This window comes from Euprymna scolopes, chromosome 41, assembly GCF_053919585.1.
Source record: "Euprymna scolopes isolate OS-2025 chromosome 41, ASM5391958v1, whole genome shotgun sequence".
Classification (NCBI taxonomy): Eukaryota; Metazoa; Mollusca; class Cephalopoda; order Sepiida; family Sepiolidae; genus Euprymna; species Euprymna scolopes.
This window is the reverse complement of record NC_136522.1, coordinates 6,331,734-6,358,233: the sequence shown is the minus strand read 5'-3', so window position 1 is coordinate 6,358,233 and position 26,500 is coordinate 6,331,734. Positions and strand designations below refer to the sequence as shown.

The following is a 26,500-nucleotide window of genomic DNA, read 5'->3' as shown; positions in this document are numbered from 1 at the left end:
TTGGAATTATTGATTTTTAATCATAAATCTAAATTTAGTGCGGTTTTATTTTTAAAAATCCCGCATTTCCGTAGATGACGTCATCATAAATTAATGAGTGTCCATACGTGTGTTTAAATTCTTTGAATATTTTAAAGTGTCCTTCATCGCTCATCGTGGATTCTTTTATTTCAATAGTTTATTATTTGTTTGTTTGTTATTTATTTGTTTGTTTATTTATTTGTTTGTTATTTATTTGTTTGTTATTTATTTTTTATTATTTGTTTGTTTGTTATTTTTTTTATTTGTTTGTTATTTATTTGTTTGTTTGTTATTTGTTTATTATTTGTTTGTTTGTTATCTTTTTTATTTGTTTGTTATTTATTTGTTTGTTTGTTATTTGTTTGTTTGTTATTTATTTGTTTGTTTATTATTTGTTTGTTTGTTATTTATTTGTTTTTTATTTATTTGTTTATTATTTGTTTGTTATTTATTTATTTGTTTGTTATTTATTTGTTTATTATTTGTTTGTTTTTTATTTATTTATTTGTTATTTATTTGTTTGTTATTTATTTGTTTATTATTTATTTGTTTGTTATTTATTTGTTTGTTTGTTATTTATTTGTTTGTTATTTATTTGTTTGTTATTTATTTGTTTGTTTATTTATTTGTTTATTTTTATTTTTTATTATCTATTTTTTATTATTTGTTTTTTTATTATCTATTTGTTTGTTATTTATGTGTTTGTTTATTTATTTGTTTGTTATTTATTTGTTTGTTATTTATTTGTTTGTTTATTTATAATTATATATTATTATATATTTGTTTATTATTTTTTATTTGTTTATTATTTCTTTGTTTATTATTTCTTTGGATATTATTTATTTGTTTATTTTTATTCTTATTTTTTTTAATTTATTTTTTAGTATTTATGTGTTTATTATGCATTTGTTTATTATTTGTTTGTTTGTTTATTATTTTTTTGTTTTATTTATTTTTTTATTATTTATTTGTTTGTTTATTATTATTTGTTTGTTTATATTTGTTTATTATTTGTTTGTTTGTTTATTATTATTTGTTTATTATTTGTTTGTTTGTTATTTTTTTGTTTATGATTTGTTTTTATTATCAATTTGTTTATCATTCATATTTTGTTATTTATGTGTTTATTATTTGTTTATTTATTATTTATTTGTTTATTATTTATTTGTTTATTATTTATTTGTTTATTATTTGTTTGTTTATTATTTGTTTGTTTTTTATTATTTGCGTGTTTATTATTTTTTTTGTTATTTATTTGTTTTTTTATTTTTTGTTATTTATTTGTTTATGATTTGTTTTTATTATTTATTTATTTATTTGTTTATTGTTTGTTTGCTCATTATTTGTTTATTTTTTGTTTTTTATTTGTTTGTTTATTATTTATTTTTATTATTTATTTGTTTATTATTTATTTGTTTATTATTATTTGTTTATTATTTGTTTGTTTGTTATTTTTTTGTTTATGATTTGTTTTTATTATCAATTTGTTTATTATTCATATTTTGTTATTTATTTGGTTATTATTTATTTGTTTATTATTTATTTGTTTATTATTTATTTGTTTATTATTTATTTGTTTATTGTTTATTTTTATTATTTATTTGTTTATTATTTATTTGTCTATTATTTATTTGTTTATTATTTATTTGTTTATTTATTTATTCATTATTTGTTTGTTTATTATTTATTTGTTTATTATTTATTTGTTTATTATTTATTTATTCATTATTTGTTTTTTTTTATTATTTGCGTGTTTATTATTTTTTTTGTTATTTATTTGTTTTTATTTTTTGTTATTTATTTGTTTATGATTTGTTTTTATTATTTATTTATTTATTTATTTGTTTATTGTTTGTTTGCTCATTATTTGTTTATTATTTGTTTTTTATTTGTTTGTTTATTATTTATTTTTATTATTTATTTGTTTATCATTTATTGAATTTATTTATGGCGGACTATCATCCTCATCTTTTTAGTAGTTGTTTCACAACGTTTTGGCCAACTATTCTTCTGGCCTTCGTCAGGTGGTAACCGCAGCAGGATAAGAACTTCAAGTCTCCTAACTGCATCTTCATCAATTACTGCCTTCCATAGTTGTCTTTGTCGTCTGTTTTTGCCAAGTATGCCTCTGGCCGGTTTTGGGTCGGATTGAAACCGTTATCTTTAGCCAATACTCACCTGGAACCGTAGAGATTCAACGTCTCTATCCACTGCGACACGTAGTGGATAGAGACGTTGAATAGCCCGACAATAAATGAATCAATAAATAATACTCATCTCATGAATTCTAATTAAATAATACGTATATATATATATATATATATATATGTGGCAGGTACATCTCCAGAGAAGACCCTAAATTACCTTATATGTGCTTTCGAGTTGCACTTGCTCACACCACTGCTTTATATTTGCCCTCTATCGCCCCTACAACAGCGGAGTTGCTATCTCTAAGAGCATATCTGAGAAAATTGACCACATCCTGTCTACTCATCCTGTGATTAACATTCACGCATGTGGTAACTTCAATGTTCACAATGTGGAATAGTTAGCCAACTCAAACAAGACAAGTGATGAGAAGGGTTTTCTCGCAATTTCTCAATTGCTTATTTCTCCATTGAACTCAGATTGTTCACGAACCCACCTGTGTGCCCGACATTGACGGTCAGTATGCAAGTCTCCTAAACGTTTTCTCACAACTTGTCCTGAGCTATGTTCATTTTCCGTTCTGTCTTGACTGTGATCTTCTGACACTCAGTTGTAACAGCTAAGATAAAAACAAAATGTAATAAGTCCTCGGACGTACCTCTCCATCGTACAATATATCGATACTCTATGGCTGACTGGGATAGCTTCCGTACATTTATATGAGATCTATCTCTGCGTTCCATGTTTAAAAAGAATGTTTCCTCCATAGTATCAGACCTGACGGAATGGTTAATTGTCGGTATAGGCCGTTTCATACCCTCAAAAAAAATTTCAGCAAAAACCTAACAGCCAGCCATAGTTCTCTTCAGAATGTGCTGCTGCCATCATGCACAGAAATCAGTTTTCCCATTGTTTCCAGCGTAATAAATATACTGAAACTAAAGCCGCTTTCAGGACTGCCAGCAACCACTGTATAAAACTAATAAAGAACGCAAGAGAGCTGTATGCTCAGTCCGTCAAGTTCAAAGTAGCTGAGCAGCAGCTTGGTTCCCACCAGTTTTGGCAAATAGCAAACAGGGTCCTAAATAGAAGTGCGTGTGCTCTATCATCATCAATGGACCTGAGGTAATCTCATCACATCAGACAAAGCCAAACTCTTTGTAGCTAATTCTACCCTATGCGACGAAGGCCCTCAACCTCCTGTATTTCCTCCTGTATCAGAAAACATGCTATATGCGACATACAAATATTTGTACATAATGTTGCTAAGCTAATCAAAAACCTTGATTCCAGTAAAGCAAATGGTCCTGATGGCATTTCAATTATAGTGCTAGAAAAAGCTTCAACCAGAACTAGCTCCCATACTTACAAAGATGTTTAAGTGTTGTCTTAAGGAGAATTGCTTTTCAACACCCTGGAAAACCTCATCAGTATGCCCTGTATTTAAGAATTCAGGTGATGGGTCATCATCTTCTGAGTACAGATCAATAAATCTCCTGTGCGTCATGAGTAAGTTGCTGAAATCTGTGTTAAATAGAGAAGTAGTCAACCACCTCAGCAAAAATAACCTTTTTAACGACATTCAATATGATTTCCGTTCTGCTAGATCTACAGCAGATGTGTTAACGGTTATATCTCATAGGATTAGTGAATCTCTCGACAGTCAATGAGTGCAAAGAAAAAAAGTAGTAGTCAGCTCGAACCTGTAACGCTAAGAGGAAAAGGACGTGAAAAAAAAAAGCAAGTGGTTTAGTCGCCACGCCCATAATAATAATAACGTTCATATCGCTGATCAGATTATACCAAGATTAGAATTGATTGAGATTGTCGGACTGACTTCCTCATCTTGGTTGTTATTGTCACAACGTTTCGGCCGTTTTGCCCTCCGGCCTTCGTCAGGTGAACGGTTTGTTAGGAGTCTCGAACCCAACCCTTTATTATTATTACGGGGGTACCGTGTTCGGACTCCAGCTAGGCTTTGGGACATAGTTGCTGATTCTCTGTTTTTCAATGTTACTTTTTTCACTGCCTTCGTTCAGGATTGAACTCAGCACCTTTGGGTAACTGTAAACTTTGATACAACGTCTAGGACCGCTCGGCCATATGTCACTAGGACAATTCTTAGTTGGTTTTTGTTAATGTTAAACCTATGTTGTTATTCAAGGTTTTCTCTCTCTATCAGAGGTGTCCAAATTGCATTCAGCTCTATGCTTGGTTTGCTCAGTAGATTGTTATGTCCGAGCATGTGAGCTGTTTCTTTAAGTTTTCTCACTTTCCAGTGGGTCTCTCTGTTTATTATTTTTACTTCATCCCATAGGGGCGATGATCCCCCCTCTCCATCCAGACATGGTTGGCTATACCCGATTTTTCCGTCTCCCCTTTAGTTACCGCTTTTCGGTGTTCTTCCACCCTTATTTTAAGGGGGCGGCATGTTTCACCCTTGTAAACCTTTCTGCAACTGCATGGGATGGAGTATATGCAGTTTTTGGTCATGTTCTCCTCCATGCGGGGCTTCATTCGTACCAGGTGTCGTCTGAGTGTTGACTCGCTTTTGAATACCGTCCTGATGTTGTAGGGGGCACATATTCTCTGAATCTTTTCGGAGATGCCTCGTATGTATGGTAGGCAGACCGTTGGAGGTTTTTGGGTTTCATTCTCCTCTCTTATACTATTAACACGTCTGGTGGATAGTATGCTATCGGGGTAGTTGTTACGACGGAGGGTATTCTTCAACCTGACCATTTCTTGGTGGTATGTGATGGTGTCGCTACTTATTGTCTCTGCTCGATGTTGTAAGCAGCGTGCGATTCCATGTTTGATACTGTATGGGTGATGGGAGTTGAAGTTTAGGTATTGTCCGGTGAAGGTAGGCTTGCGATATACGGATGTCTTAAACCCATGCTCTGTGCGTGATATGAGTATATCAAGGAAGGCCAGTTGGTTATCTTTTTCTTTCTCCATTGTGAACTGTATCGATGGTCTTATTGAGTTCACATGATCTAGGAGAGCCTGGATGTCTTCCTGATGGGGCCAGAGTATGAAGGTGTCATCAACGTATCTTAGCCACATGGTGGGCTTTAAGGGAGCTGAACCTAAGGCCATGTCTTCGAAGTATTCCATGTATATGTTCGCCATCACTGGTGATAATGGCGAGCCCATAGCTAGTCCCTCCTCTTGTCGATATAGGTCAGTACCCATTCTGAAGTAGGTTGTTTCTATGCAGAATGTCAGCATTTCCATTAAGTTTGGCAATGGTACACATGTGCGCTCTTCTATGGAGAGGTCCGCAGCTAGTTTGTCTTGAATTACTGCTAGTGCCTCACTAGTTGGGACTTTAGTGAACAGGCTAACCACATCTAGGCTTACCATTTGGTTTGTACTGATGGGTGCTCCAGACAATTACTAAGATTAGAATTATTTTATGGGAAATATCTTTTTACAGAAAAGAAAAAACAACTTTACTTGATTTGTAAGGCATGTTATTTATTATGTGTATGGTCTTCCATAGTAAAAATGGTTGAGGTACCTTTAACGGAAAGATGAGTTTCTATTCAGTATACACTGTATTTAAGAACTCAGGTGATAAGTCATCTCCCTCTCAGTACAGACCAATAAGTCTCCTGAGTGCCATGAGTAAGTTGCTGGAATCCATATTAAATAGAGAAGTAGTCAACCACCTCAGCAAAAATAACCTTCTTAGTGACACACAATATGGTTTCCGTTCTGCAAGATCTACAGCAGATGTGCTAACAGTTATATCACATAGAATTAGCGAATCTCTCGACAAAGGCTTCATTTCTAGGGCAATTGCTCTTGACATATCAAAGGCCTTCGATAAAGTATGGCATAAGAGTCTACTTCACAAGATTTCCAGCTATGGTATAACTGGAAATGTTTTCTCTATCATTAAATCATTTCTCTCTGATAGGCTCATAAGAGTAGTGGTTGATGGGCAGAAATCAGAGGCCCACAGTATTAATGCTGGAGTCCCTCAGGGATCCATCTTGGGCCCAACTCTCTTCTTGATCTACATCAATGATCTACCAAAACACATACTAAAATCATTTGTTGACATCTATGCTGATGACACAACTATCTATGGCAACACATCAAAGGCCGTAAATGGCAATGATCTCTCTAATTCTCTCTCCTCAGATCTTGAGCACGTGGTTCAGTGGGGGAAGAGGTGGCTGGTTACCTTTAATGCATCTAAGACCAAGCTCCTATCATTGCATCATAAACGCTCTGATCCTCATCTGGCATTGATTGAAATGAATGGCTCTCGTCTAGGGGAAGCCCCATGTTTTGATAAGCTTCTGGGTTTGACATTTACTCCTGATCTGAAATGGAACACATACATCAAGTCTGTGGCCAAGGTCGCTGGGAAAATGGTGGGATCCTTCTACCGCTCCAGAAGCTATCTCACTACTGATGCAATTCTCTATCTATATAAAAGCCAAGTACGTCCAAGATGGAGTACTTCTGCCACATCTGGGCAGGAGCTGCTAAAAACAGTCTATCCTGCCTTGACAGAGTACAAAATAGACTTCATGGCTTGGTGGGGGATGACCTTTCTCTTCCCTGCAACCTCTCTCCCACAGAAGAGACGTTGCGAGCCTGTCTCTGTTTTATCGTTATTTCCATAGCAAGTGCTCGTCTGAGCTTCATTCTCTGCCTCCCCCCCCCCGAAAAACACCCGACTAGCTGAAACCACTGTCAATAATTTTACCCACTTCTTATCCGTGCCTAAATCAAAAGGTAGATTCCATGAACAAAGCTTTTTCTCAGAACTGCACGGCTGTGGAACTCTCTGCCGCTTCCCTGATTCCCCCCCGAATTCAACTTGGATGTCTTCAAGTCTAACACTAACAAATTCCTGATGAACCGCCCCCTTAAGTAATGACACCTATCAAATCCCCAATACTAACTATTACTACGATACTATCCCACTGATTAGTGTACACACAATAACCCTTATCCCCGAGTGGCTCCTGGGCCTTGCTAAGCGGTGACCCCCCCATGTTAAAAAAAAAAATATTTTGTTAAGCAGTCATGTCTGCCTGGCGATGAGCCACGTCAGATGCAGCAGGATTCTCGTGAGAAAAGGGATTTGTCAGATCTGGTAGAAAGGATTTTTTACATTACTTCAGCCTCTGTCCCATCTGCCTGTTCTACAAGTACTTTAACGGTGAATGCTCTGACGAACTGCAAGCACTTGTGCCCCCTCGACGTAAATACCCCTGACAAACCTGACAAGCAGCCCAATCCCACCCCTTCAGAGTAGAGATCCCTAGATGCAAGAGAGCCTTCTAATCCAGTAGTTTCTTCCTCAGAACAGCTAGACTTTGGAATTTCCTTCCTAGTCCTTGCTTCCCCGACTATACTGACATGCAAAAGTTCAAGTGTAACATGAACCGACATCTTGCTGCCCAACTCCCTACATAGTACCCCTGATGCTTATGTCCCTGATAGTAGCCCCCTACAACAAAGTGGCAATGTGCCTTATTTGGGGTGAAAATGTAATAAAAAAAAAAAAGCTTTCTCTGAAACCAGTGCTTTTTTTTTTTTATAAATGAACAGCGTTGTCCGGGTGTTTAAGTGGTGTGTTAAGAAACCCTGTGAGGGGGGATCAAAACAACAGTAGCGGAGGTGCCCGGGTGTGTGTAAATGGTGTAGTAAGGAACCCCAGGGGGTGTAAAAAAGTAGTAGCAGTGGGGAGGGAATCAAAATAACAGTAGGAAAAAGTGTTAAAATAAATGCCAGTAGGCAGACAGGCTTGAACCGAAGGAGAAAAAAGGTTAAGAAACATGACGTCTAAGTCGATGTCTCCTGACCGGAAGTTTGGAACGTTGAAAATAAGCATAGTCAATCAAAAAGACAATGACTTGCTAAAAAAAGCGACCCGTATTTGTACAAAACTGGTCACTTGAGGATGAAGGAATTAATGGTTCCGACCAATTTTTCGATATTTGTCGTCCGAAAGATGGAGCTTGAAAATATTACCGTTCTGGTGAGATTCTGACGCGTCTATCAGAAGTTTTCGGGAGATATACAAACACACACACACACACACACATTTTGCCTTTTATATATTACACTAGCGAGGGGTACCCGGCGTTGCCCGGGTGTTTGGAGATGTGTGTGGAAATTCCGGGGGTGGGGGTGGGGGGTTAAAAGAAAAAGTAAGTATGAGGATCGAACCCGAACCCTTGATGCAAAGTTGTAAATTAAAGTGTGAAAAAAAAAAAAGTGCAACGTTAACGATTGCCCCACCGCGAGATGCTAACGGAAACACGTTTGAATTTATTTAATTACTTGGATTTGGCAGGTGCCCGTTTTAATGAGTTAATGAGGTCCCAACATGTTATAGGAAAAAGACTAACCCACATGCGGCGAGCGACAAATGTTGAATATTTATCTTCCTGAAATCGAGCAAATTAAATAGGCAGGCGAGCTTCGTTGTTAACTGTGAGATATTACGATTTATATGTGATATAAAAAGTTTTAAAAAGTTGTATAGCGACCAACCGCTTCTCTGAAAAAAAGCCTCTTGTAGACATACAGAAAAAGCAAACACACATACACACATACATACATTTTCACTTTTATATTTATAGACTAGCCTGGTGCCCGGCGTAGCCCGGATGTTTGGAGGTGTGTGCTGAGCAAAAAAAAAAAGGTGATAGTAGGCAGGCAGGCTCGAACCCATACTGTGAAAGAAGAAAAGAACGTAAAAAAAAAACCATGACGTCTTTGCCGTTGCATCTATCGCAAAACCGGAAATGGCGAGGATTTAAATTAAGGCTATTCAATCGAAAAGAGAGGATGACTTTCAGAAATATCTGAGAAAATGCGACCCCTACCTGTAGAAAAGTGTCCAGTTGAGGGTAAAGAAATTAATGCTTTTAGCCAATTTTTCAATATTTATCGTCCGGAGGGTAGAGCTTCAAAACGATACTGATCTGGTGAAAATCCGTCGCCTCTGTTGAAAGTTTTAAGCATACATACATACATACATGATGATTGCAACGTCTTGTCAGACGAGTGCCACTCCCTCAGGCACTTAATGTCCATGAGCCCAAATGCCTGAGGGAGTATCTATACAAAGATGATGTTACAGAGTTTTAGCTTTGTACGACAGCTAAGTCTCTCTATCAGTTCAAAATGTTGAGCTCCAGCAACAAGCAAGAGCAAGATAGCCAGCAACAAGTTAAACTGCAGACCAGCTTAATGCAGGTACTGGTCTCCTGCTTTATGGTTTTTTAAATCAGAGATTTGCTTCTCCTAGAAAAGTTGCCTTCACCACGGCTTACGGGAGCCCTCTCCACTCCATACATACATACATACATACATTTTAACAGACAGGTGAGATTTATATTATGAACTAGCCTGGATGCGCGGCGTTGCCCGGTTGTTGGGAGTTGTGTATTGAGCAAAAAAAAGGAAAATTTAGTTAGCAGGCAGGCTCGAACCTGTACCGCGAATGAGGAAAAGAAAGTGAAAAAAACAAAGTAATATCTTTGTTGTTGCATCCATTGTCAAACCGGAAGTGGCGAAGGTTTAAATTAAGGCAAGTCAATCAATAAGAAGGAATGAATTTCAAAAATATGGCAAAAAAAGCGAACCTTCCCTGTAGAAAAATGCCATGTTGAGGGTGAAGGAATTAATGTTTTTAGCCAATTTTTCGATATTTGCCGTCCGAAGGGTCAAGCTTCAAAACGATACCGATCTCGTGAAAATCCGACGCCCCTGTCGAAAATTTTAGGCAGACATACATATATACATACATACATACATACATACATACATACATACATACATAATGATGATTGCAACGTCTTGTCAGATGCAACTTCCCCAGACACTGAAAGTCCATGAGCCCGAAAATTACTTTTTTAGTCCTGCCGGCGAATTCACATGCTCAAGCAGACATGACACTGAAGACGGTCATTGGTATACATACATATATATACATACACGCATACATGCATATATACACATACATATACATACACACAAATACACATACATATCTATAAACATACACACATATATACATACATACACAATACATAATACACATACATACACCAAAGTGGTAATTTGCCTTGTTTGGGGTGAAAATGTAATTTAAAAAAAAAAAATGCATTTATACATATGCATATATATATATATATATATATATATATATATATATATATATATATATATATATATATATATGCATATATACACATACATATACATACATACACACACAAACATATATATATGCATACAAACACACATAAACATATATATGCATACAAACACACATAAACATATATACACACATATATATATACATACATATACACATAGATATACGTAGATATACATACACATGTACATATATAAAAGCATACATACATACATGATGATTGCAACGTCTTGTCAGACGAGTGCCACTCCCTCAGACATTTAAAATTCATGAGCCCGAAGATAACCTTTTTTTTTTTAGTTCTGCCAGCGAATTCACACGCTCAAGCAGACATGACATTGAAGACGGTCCTTGGCATATATACATATATATATACATACACACATACATACACATACATACCCATAAACATACACACATGCACACATCCATACATCCATACATACACAATACATATAACACATACATACAAGCATATACATACACACATGCACACACATATACATATATATGCATGCACATATATACTATCATATACAAATACATACACACATATACATACATATTCACATACATATACGTACACATGTATGCACATATACATACACATAAAGTTACCTACATATACCTACACATACATATATATGCACCTATACGCATGCATATATATGCATATATATATATACATATACATACACACAAATATATATACGTATATACATACAAACACACATAAACATGTATACACAATAAATAAATGCATAAATAAATAAAAATATATACACACGTACATATATACATACATACATATACAAATAGGTATACATACACATACATACACTAGTACATATATTAACATACATACATACACATACATACATACATACATACATACATACATACATACACACATATGCATATATAGAATGATGGCAGATCAATTATTACATGCTTCCAGCATTTCAGGGCTACACACATGACACTTTTTCCATCGCCACAGACAATTTTTATAGACAAATGCCTGAGGAAGTATCTATACAAAGATGATGTTACAGAGTTTTAGCTTTGTACGACAGCTAAATCTCTCTGTCGGTTCAAAATGTTGAGACCCAGCAACAAGCATGAGCAAGATAGCCAGCAACAAATCAAACTGCAGACCAGCTTAATGCGGGTACTGGTCTCCCGCTTTGTGTATTTTTTTTTTAAATCAGAGATTTGCTTCACCCACAGGGGTTGCCTTAACAGGGCTTTTGGGAGTCCTCTCCACCCAACACATATCGAAATAAAGATATACACGTACACATACAAGCATGCATACAAACAGATGCACGCAAGCATACGCAAGAACAAACACACATGACAACATGCACATACACTCAAACATTCATAAATACACGCATGTACATATATATGCACACACACATACACATAGACGTACATGTAGAATATATATGAAGGAGCATTTATGATGACGACGATGATGGTTGTTACGAATAGGTGAATTCAACATGAATAAAAGAGTAAAACAATCCCAAATACACAGAATAAAGAGACGTTTGTTTCGCCGTTACATACATGCATACATACATGCATGCATACATACATACATGCATACATACATACATGCATACATACATACATACATGCATACATACATACATACATACATGCATGCATACATACATACATGCATGCATACATACATACATACATGCATGCATACATACATACATACATACATACATGCATACATACATACATACATACATGCATATATACATACATACATGCATACATACATACATACATGCATACATGCATGCATACATACATACATACATACATACATACATGCATACATACATACATACATGCATGCATACATACATACATACATACATACATACATGCATATATACATGCATACATACATACATACATACATGCATGCATACATACATACATACATACATGCATACATACATACATGCATATATACATACATACATACATGCATACATACATACATACATACATAAATGCATACATGCATACATACATACATACATACATGCATACATGCATACATACATACATACATGCATACATACATGCATACATGCATACATACATGCATACATACATACATGCATACATACATGCATACATACATACATATATGCATACATACATGCATACATACATACATACATGCATACATACATGCATACATACATGCATACATACATACATACATACATACATACATGCATACATACATATAATGATGGCAGATCAATTATTACATGCTTCCAGCATTTCAGGCTTACACACGTCACAACTTTTCCATCACCACAGTACTATTTTTTATAGACAAATACCTGAGGAAGTATCTATACAAAGATGATCTTACAGAGTTTTAGCTTTGTACGACAGCTAGGTCTCTCTCTCGGTTCAAAATGTTGAGATTCAGCAACGAGCAAGAGCAAAATACATACATACATACATACATACATACATACATACATACATACATGCATACATACATACATACATACATACATACATACATACATGCATACATACATACATACATACATACATACATGCATACATACATACATGCATACATACATACATACATACATACATACATTTAAACAGACAGGTGAGATTTATATTATTAGATTGTCCGCGTCGATGGTCTAAGGTGATTTTTTTTCTCGAATCCTATCTAAAGAAAGAGACAACAACGGCTTCAATATTAAACTAAATTGGATTTATTTAATTAAAAAAAGTTTCAGTTTCTGAATTATCTCGAATCTTTCATTTTTTGTACTACATCTTTGCAGGTCTGTGCTCAGCAAAATGGGTTCGAATCAACTCGACGTGCTTCCTAGGAGATAGAAACCGTAGAAAGTACGACCAAGCGTTCAAATCCTGTCAAGGAAAGAATGCCCACTTACATTCGATTCAAAACAAGGCAGAATTGAATTCTTTAACAAGGTTGTTTCCTGGTGAGCGGTTATGGGTATCAGCGATACGTACTACATCCAGTAAGAAGTTTATTTGTTCATAATATAAATCTCACTTGTCTGTTTAAATGTATGTATGTATGTATGTATGCATGTATGTATGTATGTATGCATGTATGTACGTTTATTTGTATGTCTGCCTTAAACTTTGAACAGAGCCGACGGATTTTCATGAGATTGATATCGTTTGGAATCTCGACCCTTCGGACGACAAATATCGAAAAATTGGCTAAAAACAATAATTCCTTCAGCCTCAACTGGGCACTTTTCAACAAGGAAGGATTTGTGGTTAGAAGCAAGAAAGACTATTCTTACCGTGGGTGCTCAGCGAGTGATTTCAGGCGGCCTAGAGTTTCGCAGGGGAAACGAGATCCCACAACTGAAGCAGGAGCTCAACAGACGTGAACTTTTTTCCATATGCGGAAAGTTGATCGGACATTACTCCGTTGCTAGCTGGCTTAGACCAGCATGCAGCTACATAAAGAGACATGCCGAAATAGCTTGAAGTATAATGGGGGGGGGTCACCTCAAATACACAAACGGAATGTTCAAGAAAGATTATCGCTACAGTCCACTGTCTCTACTCTCTTTGCCTTCTCTCCTGCCTGATCATTCCATCCTCGTCCTTCGGGCTCCGTGGGTTGGGTGCTCACCATTAAAAGGCTTAATCATGCCTGAACTCACTCGCTGAGCACCCACGGTAAGAATAGTCTTTCTTGCTTCTAACCACAGTTTTCAAAATAGGAAGGTCCAAAAGTAAGGGACAAAATTGAGAAAAAAAAATGTAAACAGCAAAAAAATATAAAGATTCGTGTACAATCAATATTTTTTAGTAAATGAGCCCTTGCTCTCAATGACAGCTGCACATCTTTGACTACAAGAACGAATCAGTTCTTGACAATCCTCGATACTAATTTTAGATCATTCTTCTTGAAGCTTCACCCCAAAATCCTCCGCGTTAGTTGAATCTTTTCCATAACTTTCATCCCTAAGTCTTCCAAAGATGTTCTATTGGATTTAAGTAAAAACTTTGTGGTGACCAATCCATAATTTCGAAATCTTGCTGGCTAAGGTAACTCATTACCACGTTTGCCTTGTGACATGGGGCATTATCCTGCATAAAGGTAACCCTATCGAAACCTGAATTCTGTATGATTGGCACAACATGATCTTGAACAATGTTTTTATAGATCTACACGTTTACATGAGTTTGTAACCGGACAAGAGGCGTTGTACTTTGGCTAGAAAACATTCCAAATACCATGACGCTTCCGCCTCCAAACTTGACAGTTTTCTTAGTACACTTTGCACTTAATCTTTCACCAATACGTCTCTTTACATCGTTTTTTTTCCATCATTTCCAAATAAATTAAACTTGCTTTCATCACTGAAAATACTTTTACCCAATTTTCATATGTCCAAATTACATACCTGTTTGCAAAATATAATCTCTTCTTCTTATTCTTCGAACTAACAAGTGGTTTCTTCCCTGGGGTTCGATTAAACAGCCCTATTTCTTGCAGTCGTCTAGAAACTGTCTGTCTTGACACATTAAGACATGAGGTACTATTCATAAACATTTTAATTTCTATGCAAAACTTAAAACGGTCCTTTAATGACATATGCTGCATTATTCGATCTTCTCTTGCCGAAGTTTTGTGGGGTCTGCCGATTTTAAAAGCACTAACTATTTTGCCAGTATCATTGTAGGATTTAATAACCCTACCTACAACACTCTTGGAACGTTTCACTTTATCTAAAATCTCTCTAATTTTTTTAATTTATTTTACTTTTGTTAGTTTGAAGAGATTAAGGGGCTCCTTCTTGCGGCTAACACTTGATTCTATTATAGTTTAAATTTATATCCGAGGGCTCTTTTAAGAATAGACACTGTTCCCTTTATGCCTGCTATCTGTATTTCCTTACAGCTTGGTTTTTCAGGGATTGCTTCTAAGTATTTTTGAAGGTTCTTTTTTATTAGGCCAGTTGCTCCTGTCACAACTGGTATAATGTTTTTATTTCTTTCAGAGACCATGTCGTTTTTGTAATCAGAGTTTTTTTTTCTGTCTGTTTCGATTTACTCAAAACCGCACACACCTCATCTTCTCATGTATCGTTCTCTTCTTCCTCTTCTACTTCTTGCTCTTTTTCTTCTTTTTTCTTCTCAGTCGTCAGAAGCGTCGTCTTTGTCTTGACTACGTTTTTCCTTCTCCCTTCTTGCTCACAGTGACCCGTTTTTATGCTAAGCTGAACTCTCGTGTGTGCGAGAGAACACGAGATTTTGCGTGATTACTTGGCAATATTAACCGGCCGCCGCCATCTTGCCATTTTTCTTCGGACGTGCCCGCTTTGCAGAGTGCACACCTCGAGCGTTTGTCAGGTAAGCCCGTCTGTTCGCAATTTATTACACAGTTTTTAGATCATTTTTTAGGTCCTGATATTTTGTTATCTTTTCCCGTTCTGCTCTATTAAGGCCAAAGTCGTTTGGAACTGTGACGTCGATAATGAGTGCAGCTTTTTCGGGTTCGTTCCATATTACTATATCTGGCTTGATGGCCTTGTCTTTTATGTATCTGCCTGCTTGTATGTTTTTGTCGTTTTCCATTTGATGTTATCGGTGGTGGATCATGTTCCTAGATGTTCGGCGACCTATCTAGTTGCATCTCTCCACAGATCTTCCAGTGTAAGTATCTACATACCTTGTTGTAGTGAGCAGTGTAATGACCATCGACTAGAAGGATCTTGCATCCAGACATTAGGTGGCTTGGGCTTTCAACAGCTGAGTGACAGTATAACTTTGAGTATTTAAAGTTAACGTTTATTGTTACATTGTAGGAGAATGTTTGTGTTATTTATTAAACTGGGACAAGGGATGCTGGTTTGTCAGGTGTTTAAATATTGTATTTGATCAAAACGATGGAATGATGGCCTTGTCTTTTATGTATCTGGCTGCCTGTATGTCTTTGTCGTAGAACACTGTTACTTTTCCATTTGATGTTATCGGTGGTGGATCATGTTCCCAGATGTTCGACGATCTATCTAGTTGCATATATTCACAGATCTTCCAGTCTAAGTATCTACATACTTTGTTGTGGCGAGCAGTGTAATGACCATCGGCTAGAAGGATATTGCATCCAGACATTAGGTAGCTTGGGCTTTCAACAGCTGAGTGACAGAATCTGCATTGGTCGTTTTTTTGTAGACCAGCCATTTTCTTAAATCCAATGGTGTGACTTTCCTTGTGTAGCTTCACAATAGCTTGTCTCACAGAGTAATCAAGTTTTTGGCGTTTCGCCATGGTGCCGATTGATGCAACGTTTACAAATGACTAAGTAAGACTTATTCTTTAGAGGAAATCAAAAAATTTGAATATAGCATACTGTTTGCATTGTTTTTCTCAGTTTCGTCCCTTACTTCTGGACGTTCCTATTTTGAAAATAAATAAATAATTCTTATAATTCTTTTTCTATCCTTTGCAAATGATTCAAATTTTTGTACGTTATTATGAATGATAACGACTACCAGTTGTCAAAATTTCAGCTTTTCATAGTTGTTATTTCTTACAAATATTATGTTTTAAAATTTTGTCCCTTAGTTTTGGACGCTACTGTGTGTATATATATATATATATATATATATATATATATATATATATATATATATATATATATATAAATTCGTATTCCTGTCTCTCTGTTTTTTTGTTTATTCACAATTTGATTACTATATACAAAACGTGTCTTACTTTAATCTTTCATTTATTTCTATATATATAGTATCATACTTGCAAAAATATACAATTAAGAGATCACCTTATTTGCATATGACATTAAGAAAAAATCGATTTTACTAGATAGCGGTATCTTAATTAATGTTTTTAAACGAGAGAATTATTTTAAGTATTCTATTTAAAATTGTTATTTAATAAATTTTAAAAAACAATTATATTGATAATATATTTAATTTAATTTATTTTGGAATCAATATTTCTAACAGCTACCTTTTTTAAAAACTTTTATTTAGAATTATTTGCCCCTAGATGCTATGCATAAAAAAACAAACGTTAACCAAATATCATTTGGTAATTTCATTAAGTTTCTAGCTGGAAAAATAATTCCGTGTAGATAGAAAAATGTTTGGCTTTTATCGTTTTTTTTAATATATTAAACAACAACAAAAAAAAACACTTAGAAAAATATCTGAAAAGATTTCATTTGTTTGTTTTATTTTATTCCTTAAATTTTTACCATGTAATCCAGCGTCATTTAATCCCTAAAAAAATTAAGATCTACTGCCCTCTCCTCTAAATTCCACAATTTACACTTTTTTTTCTTTTTTCGCGTTAATTTCATCGATTACAATCTTAATTTTCTAATTAAAAAGGTAACGTTATACGACGTGACCCAGCGGCGTTTAACCCCTAAAAAATGGAGATATACTTTTTTCAGCCTAATACATTTAAACAGCCTTTATAAATATTATGAGAGAAGAAATGTTGAAAAAAAAATAACATGTTAGATTGGGGATCACTTTTCTATATAAATTTAACGTAAAATGAGCACCTACTTTTTGGCCACCAGGCGTTCAACGAGACATGTCACCTCTAGCATTTTTTCAAGTTTGGCGATTGAAGGGGGGGGGCAACATCTGACAAATACAATTTGTATTTTCTGGTGGTAGGGGCGGGAATTAAATTGGAAACATAAAATAACGATAAATTTAATTATTTTTTTATGGGGCTATTCTCTATTTTCACCTAACGATTTAATAAACAAAACAGACCCCAAAATATGACAAATTCATTTTTTTCTTGGGGGGGGGGAGATTACATTAAAGACAAAAAGACAAATAAAAAGCAAATCAGAAAGTCATCATCCCCTAACAAAGCAAATCGAAAATTTCGTGTATTTACAAAAAAAAGCCAGTAAAAAAGTATCCTTACAAAAAATGAAGGTAAATGTGTAGTTTAGCGGCGTAAATTATTTGACAAATAAAAAATTATAAAACCTATTTATTTTTATATAAAATATTATTAGACCCAAAGGCTGAAATAAAACAAAAAAATTCATTTTTATGTTGTTATTTTATCATTTTTTTATTAGACTAAATGTGCACGCCTTCCACGTTTAAAATTTGGCCTTTTTTAGGTTTGACAGTTTGGCTTTTTTAAGGCCAAATTCGGCCTTTTTTACGCTCTTTCATTAGAAAAAAAAAAAAATGGCGGCCAAAAACATAGTTCATGAAAGAGCTTAAAAAGGCCAATCTGCCAAACCTTAAAAATGCCAAATTTTAAAAGAAATAGAGCGGCCTCGAATAATAAATATAAATGATAAAAAGAAAATAAAAATGACATATTTTTTTGTCTGGCAAATAATTCACGCCGCTAAACTACACATTTACCAAAATAAAAAAATAAACGCATGCATTAATGTTTATAAACGTTATTTTTTTTAGGTTCACAAAATCGTGAGATTTCTTAAGACAGTGATCCTTTCTGCCGAAATATCTGGTGGCGAGGGCATCAGATACTTCTTTTTGGGGGCGATTACATTTACATGTTTTTATCCGTTTTTTTATTTTTGAAATTGTTGTGGGGGTATCCACGTTACCCATGATGAAAATGATTAGTATAGCAGGCGTGTTTCAAACGGAACTTCATGTCAACCCAGGCAACGCCGGGTACCCATGCTAGTATATATATATATATATATATATATATATATATATATATATATATATATAAAGAAAAGTATAATTCCAAAAGTCAAATATATTTAAAATCAATTAACCAATGGTAATGTACATATATCAATAAGAATTTAAGCCATTTAGGTAATCCGTAATCGAGCACACACACACACACACACACACACACACACACACACACACACACACACACACACACACACACACACACACACACACACACACACACACACACACACACACACACACACACACACACACACACACACACACACACACACACACACACACACACACACACACACACACACACACACACACACACACACATATACATATATATATATATATATATATATATATATAATATTATTATTATATATTATGTACATGCAGAGTGTCACGATTAACACCGGTCGACTGATTCGAATATATGAATTATTAAATGTTATTAAATGTTATTATATATGATATAAAGAAATTTATATCATATAGATATAAATTTCTTCAACACAGATGATGAACATGTAAAAAAGCACGAGGGGTGGTATTTAATGCCCGATGTAGTTTTAACAGAATGAAAATGTGTCAAGATACGTACAAACTTTTTTTTTTTCAAACATATCTGATGAGATGTTCACTACGAAAATTTTTTAATGATATAAAATTTAAAATTGTCTGTTTTATGTCGAAAAAAATTTAATACCCGAAAAAAATACAAATATGAAGTTATTTTTTCTTGTGTTTGTTTTTTGCCAGATTATATATATATATATATATATATACTAGCATTTCATATATATATATATATATATATATATATATATATATATATATATATATATATATATATATATATACTAGCATTTCAGCACGGCGTTGCCCGGGTGTTTGGAGGTGTATGATGAGCTAAAACAAAAAAAAAGAGTTAATTTTTTAAAACTTTGACCCTATTTTATTTTGATCCGTTAAAATGTATTGTTTTGGGCTCAAATCAAGTTATTAAGTTAGATCGATGTCCAAGGAACCTATATCTAAAATTTCACGTGTGTAAACCCAAAATTGTCGATGGAGTTTGGTAGAGTTCTCAAAGGTCAAATCGTTGAACTTTGACCTCTTAACAGCGAAATTTCTGGCCGAAAACCGATCACATCGATTTTCCCAAATCTCAGTACCCTGTATATCAAATTTCACAGACAAGCACACAGACACGTTCACTTTTATAGATAGATAGATAGATAGATAGATAGGTTGGTTTAACAAAAATATATACGTATACATAAATATATATCAAATTTCAAGTCTGTAGACTTAAAATTAACAGAGTTATTGCGTAGGGAAATGTACACACACAGACACGTTCACTTTTATAGATAGATAGATAGATAGATAGATAGATTGGTTTAACAAAAATATATACGTATACATAAATATATATGGAAACAATTTTGTGTTTACCATAAACTTTTTCGCAAATATTACGCAAGTATAAATCATGTAGAATATCTGCATGAATATAATTACACGTAATAGTTAACTAAAGATAATTATCCTACATTAAAAAACCGAAGCAACTAATAGGGAATTAATTAAAATGAATGTTTAATAGAATATGGAAATTAGCTAGATCGTTTGCTAGTGAATGCAATTCCACAACCAAGATATAAGAAAATTGTGTTTTCTTTTTAAATACATAGAAAAGAGGCTTGCCTTTTTTCTGTTGTACTTGGCCTCCGGGCCAGGATCAAAGTGTAGTATCTGTTCCGGCAGATACTGCAAGCTATAACTAGCAAAGACCAGATGTGGGGGCAACTCCACATGCCTGACCTTTAACCAGCTCCCATTTCCCACCTCTCGGGAGCTGGTCCCCTTTTTCCCTTCCCCCTCCCTTCACTCCTCACATTAAAAATCGGCCTTGTGCCTAATTTGCTCGGTGGGGGAGCAAATAAATACCATCTGTTCTGCAGATGCTGCACTTAAGATAATTTGTCCCAGTCAATGGAGGGGAACCCCTCTATACTGGGACAATTATTATTTTTGGTAACCAGAGTGCCTCCTTTTTGCCTACTTTTAGAGGAGCTGGTTTTTACCCCACATTAAAAACGGCCTTGTGCCTAATTTGCTTTGGTGGGGAAGCAAATAAATACATTAAATAAATAGAAAAGAGGGTTTTTAATATGAATATCGATACACACAAAAGAAAACCGAATTTATTGGAGTATAGCTCGATATACACACACACAAATAAATGTGGAAGTTAAAGGAAGCTGATAAAATAAATTCTTTACGAGGAAATAATACAAAGCTCAACAAAATTGTATTGGAGTTTATTTAGATATTCAGGCACCCATAACTCTACCTATAATTAGTATTCTTTTACACCTACAGACACTAGTAGTTCATACGTATGCAATCATCAGTGTAAAATCAGAACATATATATATATATATATATATATATATATGTATACTGAATCAATACCCCTATAAATTCGTTTTTCTTGTGTGTGTATTGATATTCATATTAAAAACCCTCTTTTCTATTTATTTAAAAAAGAAAATACAATTTTCTTATATATGGATCGGGGAATTGCATTCACTAGCAAAAGATCTAGCTAATTTGCATATTCTTTTAAACATTCATTATAATTAATTCTCTATTAGTTTTTTTCGGTTTTCTTTTGGATCAGAATATATATATATATATATATATATATATATATATATATATATATATATATATATATATATTTAGTGGAAATGGTAATTAATAAAAACTGAAGAAAGTGCTCAATACTGTTGTAGAGCAAATATGCGTTTTATTTTATTTTTTATTACCGTATCTTTCTGTTAAGTTACATTATTGCTTCAGCTACCCGGCCGTTTTTTTTTTGGCAGTCTACAGACGTTTTTCTTTTATGTGTATTGATATTCATATTAAAAAATCTCTTTTCTATTTATTTAAAAAAGAAAATACAAATTTCTTATATATGGATCGTGCAATTGTATTCATCTGCAAAAGATCTAGCTAATTTGCATATTCTTTTAAACGTTCATTTTAATTAATTCCCTATTTGTTGCTTCGGTTTTCTTATGGGATGATCATCTTTAGTTAACTATTACGTGTAATTATATTCATGCAGATATTCTACATGATTTATACTTGCATAATATTTGCGTAAAATAGTTTACAGTAAACACAAAATTGTTTCCACATATATTTATGTATACGTATATATTTTTGTTTGATCTATCTGTATATCTATAAAAGTGAACGTGTCTCTGTGTCTGTGTGTGTACATTTCCCTACGCAATAACTCTGTTAATTTTAAGTCTACAGACTTGAAATTTGATATACAGGGTACTGAGATTTGGGAAAATGCTTGTAATTTTTTTTCGGCCAAAAATTTGGCTGTTAAAAGGTTAAAGTTCAACGATTTAACTTTTGAAAACTCTACCAAACTCCCCCGCCGAATTTGGGTCTAAACACTTGAAATTTTAGATATAGGTTCCTTGGACATGAATCTAACTTAATAACTCGATTTGAGCCCAAAACAATAAATGTTAAGGCGTTATAATAAGGGTCAAAGTTAAAAAAAATTGACCGCTTTTTTTTTTTTTTTTAGCTCAACACACACCTCCAAACACCCGGGCAACGCCGGGCTGAAATGCTGATATTATAATAAAAGTAACAAACCTCGTTCACTTTTAAGTTGACGTGCTGTTTTTCTGTTTATGAATATAACGAACATGAAACGTGCTTTTCAGGTTTCGAATGGAGCGGTGGAGGCGATTGTTGTCCGAAAAGTTGGTGGGGGACTGGAGAACCTCATGCAAGTGATAATTGTGTTTTCTTGTACAAAAATAGGGTCCACGGTCACTCCTGCGCAGCAACTTTGTATTCTATTTGTTCGAAACCTGTAGGTACGTATTTATTACTCTGGAACGTAAAAACAAAATAATAATAATAATCGCTGCAATTTCGATACAACATTCTTTAGATTGGTTGCATTGTTTTCAATTCTTGTGTTTGAGAGTAACAGACATAGCCGATTTTTAAATAGTTTTTATCTAAGAGGAAAAAAGATGCCGAGATCTAATTTCTTTCCCTTTGGATTCTGGCTCAAATTGATGCCCTTTAAGTTTTCTCTTCATCAGTTTAGCGGTCGAATTGGAAGACCTTCATGCGATTTCGTTTAAGTTCTTTCGTAAACTCCGTTGCTACCTGTCTCGTCATACAAAATCTTGACTTTCTTTGAATGATTTAGTATGCAAAATCATGGCTAAATTTGCAAAGAACGTACTTGGTCTTCGATGCCCACTCGTTATTTTTTTCAGAATCTTTTGTGTCCAGCTTGTTGGATCTAAACGTCATTGGTTGAGGTTGATGGCCGTCTTAATGCTTCTTAATGCTTCAAGGCTGGTCAGACATTTGTAAACACATTCATTCACACATACACACTTCGACATGATAAAACCCTGTCCCTTAAAAGCCTACAATGAACTTCATTATTATTATTATTATTAGACGACACCAATCGGGCCAATGTCTTCTGCTCTTGCTCGATGCAATCTACCAACCAACAAAGCGGCCATGTTTGTGACTCTGAAACACAAGAAAGATAACTCGTATTAAAATCAAACATCGATGACGTAAACAGAAAAGAATCGCATTTTAATGAACGAATATCGTAATACCAAAAACTTGACTCACTTTGAATGATTTCGTGTGCAAAACCATGGCTAAATTTGCAAATAACACATTTAGTCTTCAATGGTTACTTTTTGGTTTTTAAGAATCATATGAACAGAAAAGAATCGCATTTTAGTGCACGAATATTGAAGACCAACATAAATATTAAATGATGGCGATAATGCAAATAAACTATGACTTCCGGTCGTAAATTGTGAATAATAGAGACTAATATAAGCAAAAAGCAACAAAAAACAAAAACAAATGTAAACAACCAATGACTTAAAAAACAAAAGAATCTTTATTATAATTCATATGTTTTTGCGACTGTCACTTATAGTTTCCAAACCTATTGAACAGAATTACCAAACACTTATTATGAAGAACCCTTGGAATGTCTATTGGGTCAATGATGATAAAAATATTAGTAGCATTACTACTAATGAAAAGAAAGAATCTTTATTATAAATATATATTATTGTAATGAAGCGAAATACTTCGATTTTTGTTATCGATGATGAATGGAAATTGATTGTCGAATTATGAAGTCACTAGAATTGGAACAAATGAGAAAAGTATTACATTCGAATGTCGGTTGGGTCATAAATGATAAAAAGTATTATTATCATTACTACTAATGCAAAGAAAGATTATTTATTATAATGGAGCGTGTGCGTCCGTTTATCACGTATAGGTTGGAAAACCATTGAACAGAATTGCATAAAACTTCTATGAAGACCCCTCCAAATACCAGGTAAGTCATACTGTATAAAAACGTAAATAATAATAATCATAATAATGATGATAATAATAACAATAATAATAATAATAATAATAATAATAATAATAATAATAATAATAATAATAACTAGCAGGACCCGTTACTACTAATGCAAAGAAAGAATCACGTTTTATTACGCAAATATTGTAATACAAATTTTACAAAAACTTGACTTTCTTTGAATGATTTCGCATGCAAAACCATGGCTAAATTTGCAAATAATGTACCAGGTCTTCGATGGTCACTCGTTGGTCTTTAAGAATCATACAATCAGAAAAGAACAACGTCTTCGTACACGTGTATTGAAGGCGAAGATAAAGTGATGTAAAAAAGCAGACAATCTGTGACTTCCGGTTCTCAATTGTGATTAATAGAGAAGAAAAAACAAGTACAAACAAATTTAAACAACGAATATAACAGCCAAATACAATGACCTTAAAGAAAGAATCTTTATTATAATGGAGTGTATGCGTCTCTTTATCCCTTATAGGTTGGAAAACCATTGAACGGAATTGCATCAAACTTTATGAAGAACCTTTGAACTATCAGTTGTGTAGTATATATATATATATATATATATATATATATATATATATATATATATATATATATAAGCGAAAATGTGTGTATGCATGTATGCATGTATGTATGTATGTATGTATGTATGTTCGCTTTTTGTGTATGTCTACAAAAGGCTTTTTTCGTCGGCCTTCTCGCTCGCCGCGCTTCTTCTTAAAACTTTTTATATCACATCTAAATGATAATATCTACGACTTAAGAACGGGGGTCACGTGTGTATTTAATTTGCCCGACTTTCATGCGCTATTTTTTCCAGATATTTCGATCGCCGCGTGTTTCTTTCGCTTTTCAGTATAAAACAAGCGAAAACTGTCTTACAGCCGCGTCATGTATCAAGGTCAAACATCACGCGACTTAAGTTTCTCGCACCTGTCAATTTCATTTTATAAACGTTAAATTAAGATGCTTTTCATTCCTCTTTTCTCGTGGCCGAGATGGCGTGATCCCAGGTTTTTTTTTTCATTTCGTTTCCATCTTCACGTCAAAGATTCGGGGTTCAAGCCTACTTTCCTACTAAAACTTTTTTTTTCTTTTGCACCTTCAAACACCCAACGTTTTTTTTAAAACAGGGTTGTTTTGATCACCCCCCAACACACACACCTACAAACACCCAGGCCACGCCGGGTACCCCCCGCTAGTCTATATATATAAAAGGCAAAATGTGTGTGACCATTTCGTGTATGTCTTCAAAAAGCTTTTCTTGCACACGGTCCCGGGTTCGTTACTATCGCTTACAACTGTGTATATAGGTCCTATATAATAATATCTAGGAATTAGAAAAGTGCGTAGCGTATAGATTTATTTACGTCGATTTTTACAAAATTATTGATATTTTGGCTTCTCGCGTGTTGATTAGGTTTTTTCATATAAAAAGCGAAATTAATTCAAAGTTAACACAGTTCTCAGCATCGCACAGGCCCCCCGCCCCCGCTTCGGCGGCACGGGGGACAAGATCAAAGTGTAGTATCTGTTCCGACAGATGCTGCAAGCTATGACTAGCAAAGACCATATGTGAGGGTAACCCCACATATCTGACCTTCATACCAACAATTACTAATCCAGCTCCCATTTCCCACCTCTCGGGAGCTGGTCCCCCCTTTCCCTCTCCCTCCCTCTATCTCCACATTAAAAAACGGCCTTGTGCCTAATTTGCTCAGTGGGGAAGCAAATAAATCCAACAGTTCTCGGCATCGCGCCCCCGGGAAACGTCCAGAAGCAATCAGCTTTGATCAATGTTGTACATCAGACAATTGCTATTCAATCTGGACAATTGGGAACTGGTTTTCCCCTCCCCAACATCTGTTGGGGGAAAAAACAGTCAAATTTGGTGACTTCTAT

General features: G+C 34.4%; 1 protein-coding gene across 1 annotated transcript in view; it reads left to right on the top strand.

Annotated features, from left to right (window-relative positions):
• Positions 1-26,500, top strand: part of LOC145266700 (NKG2-C type II integral membrane protein-like) — a 30,654-nt gene that overhangs the window by 355 nt on the left and 3,799 nt on the right. The window contains exons 2-3 of the mRNA XM_080122625.1: positions 13,222-13,425; positions 22,878-23,033. Of these exons, the coding sequence (XP_079978751.1) occupies positions 13,222-13,425; positions 22,878-23,033 (360 nt within the window). The remainder of the gene's footprint in view (positions 1-13,221; positions 13,426-22,877; positions 23,034-26,500) is intronic.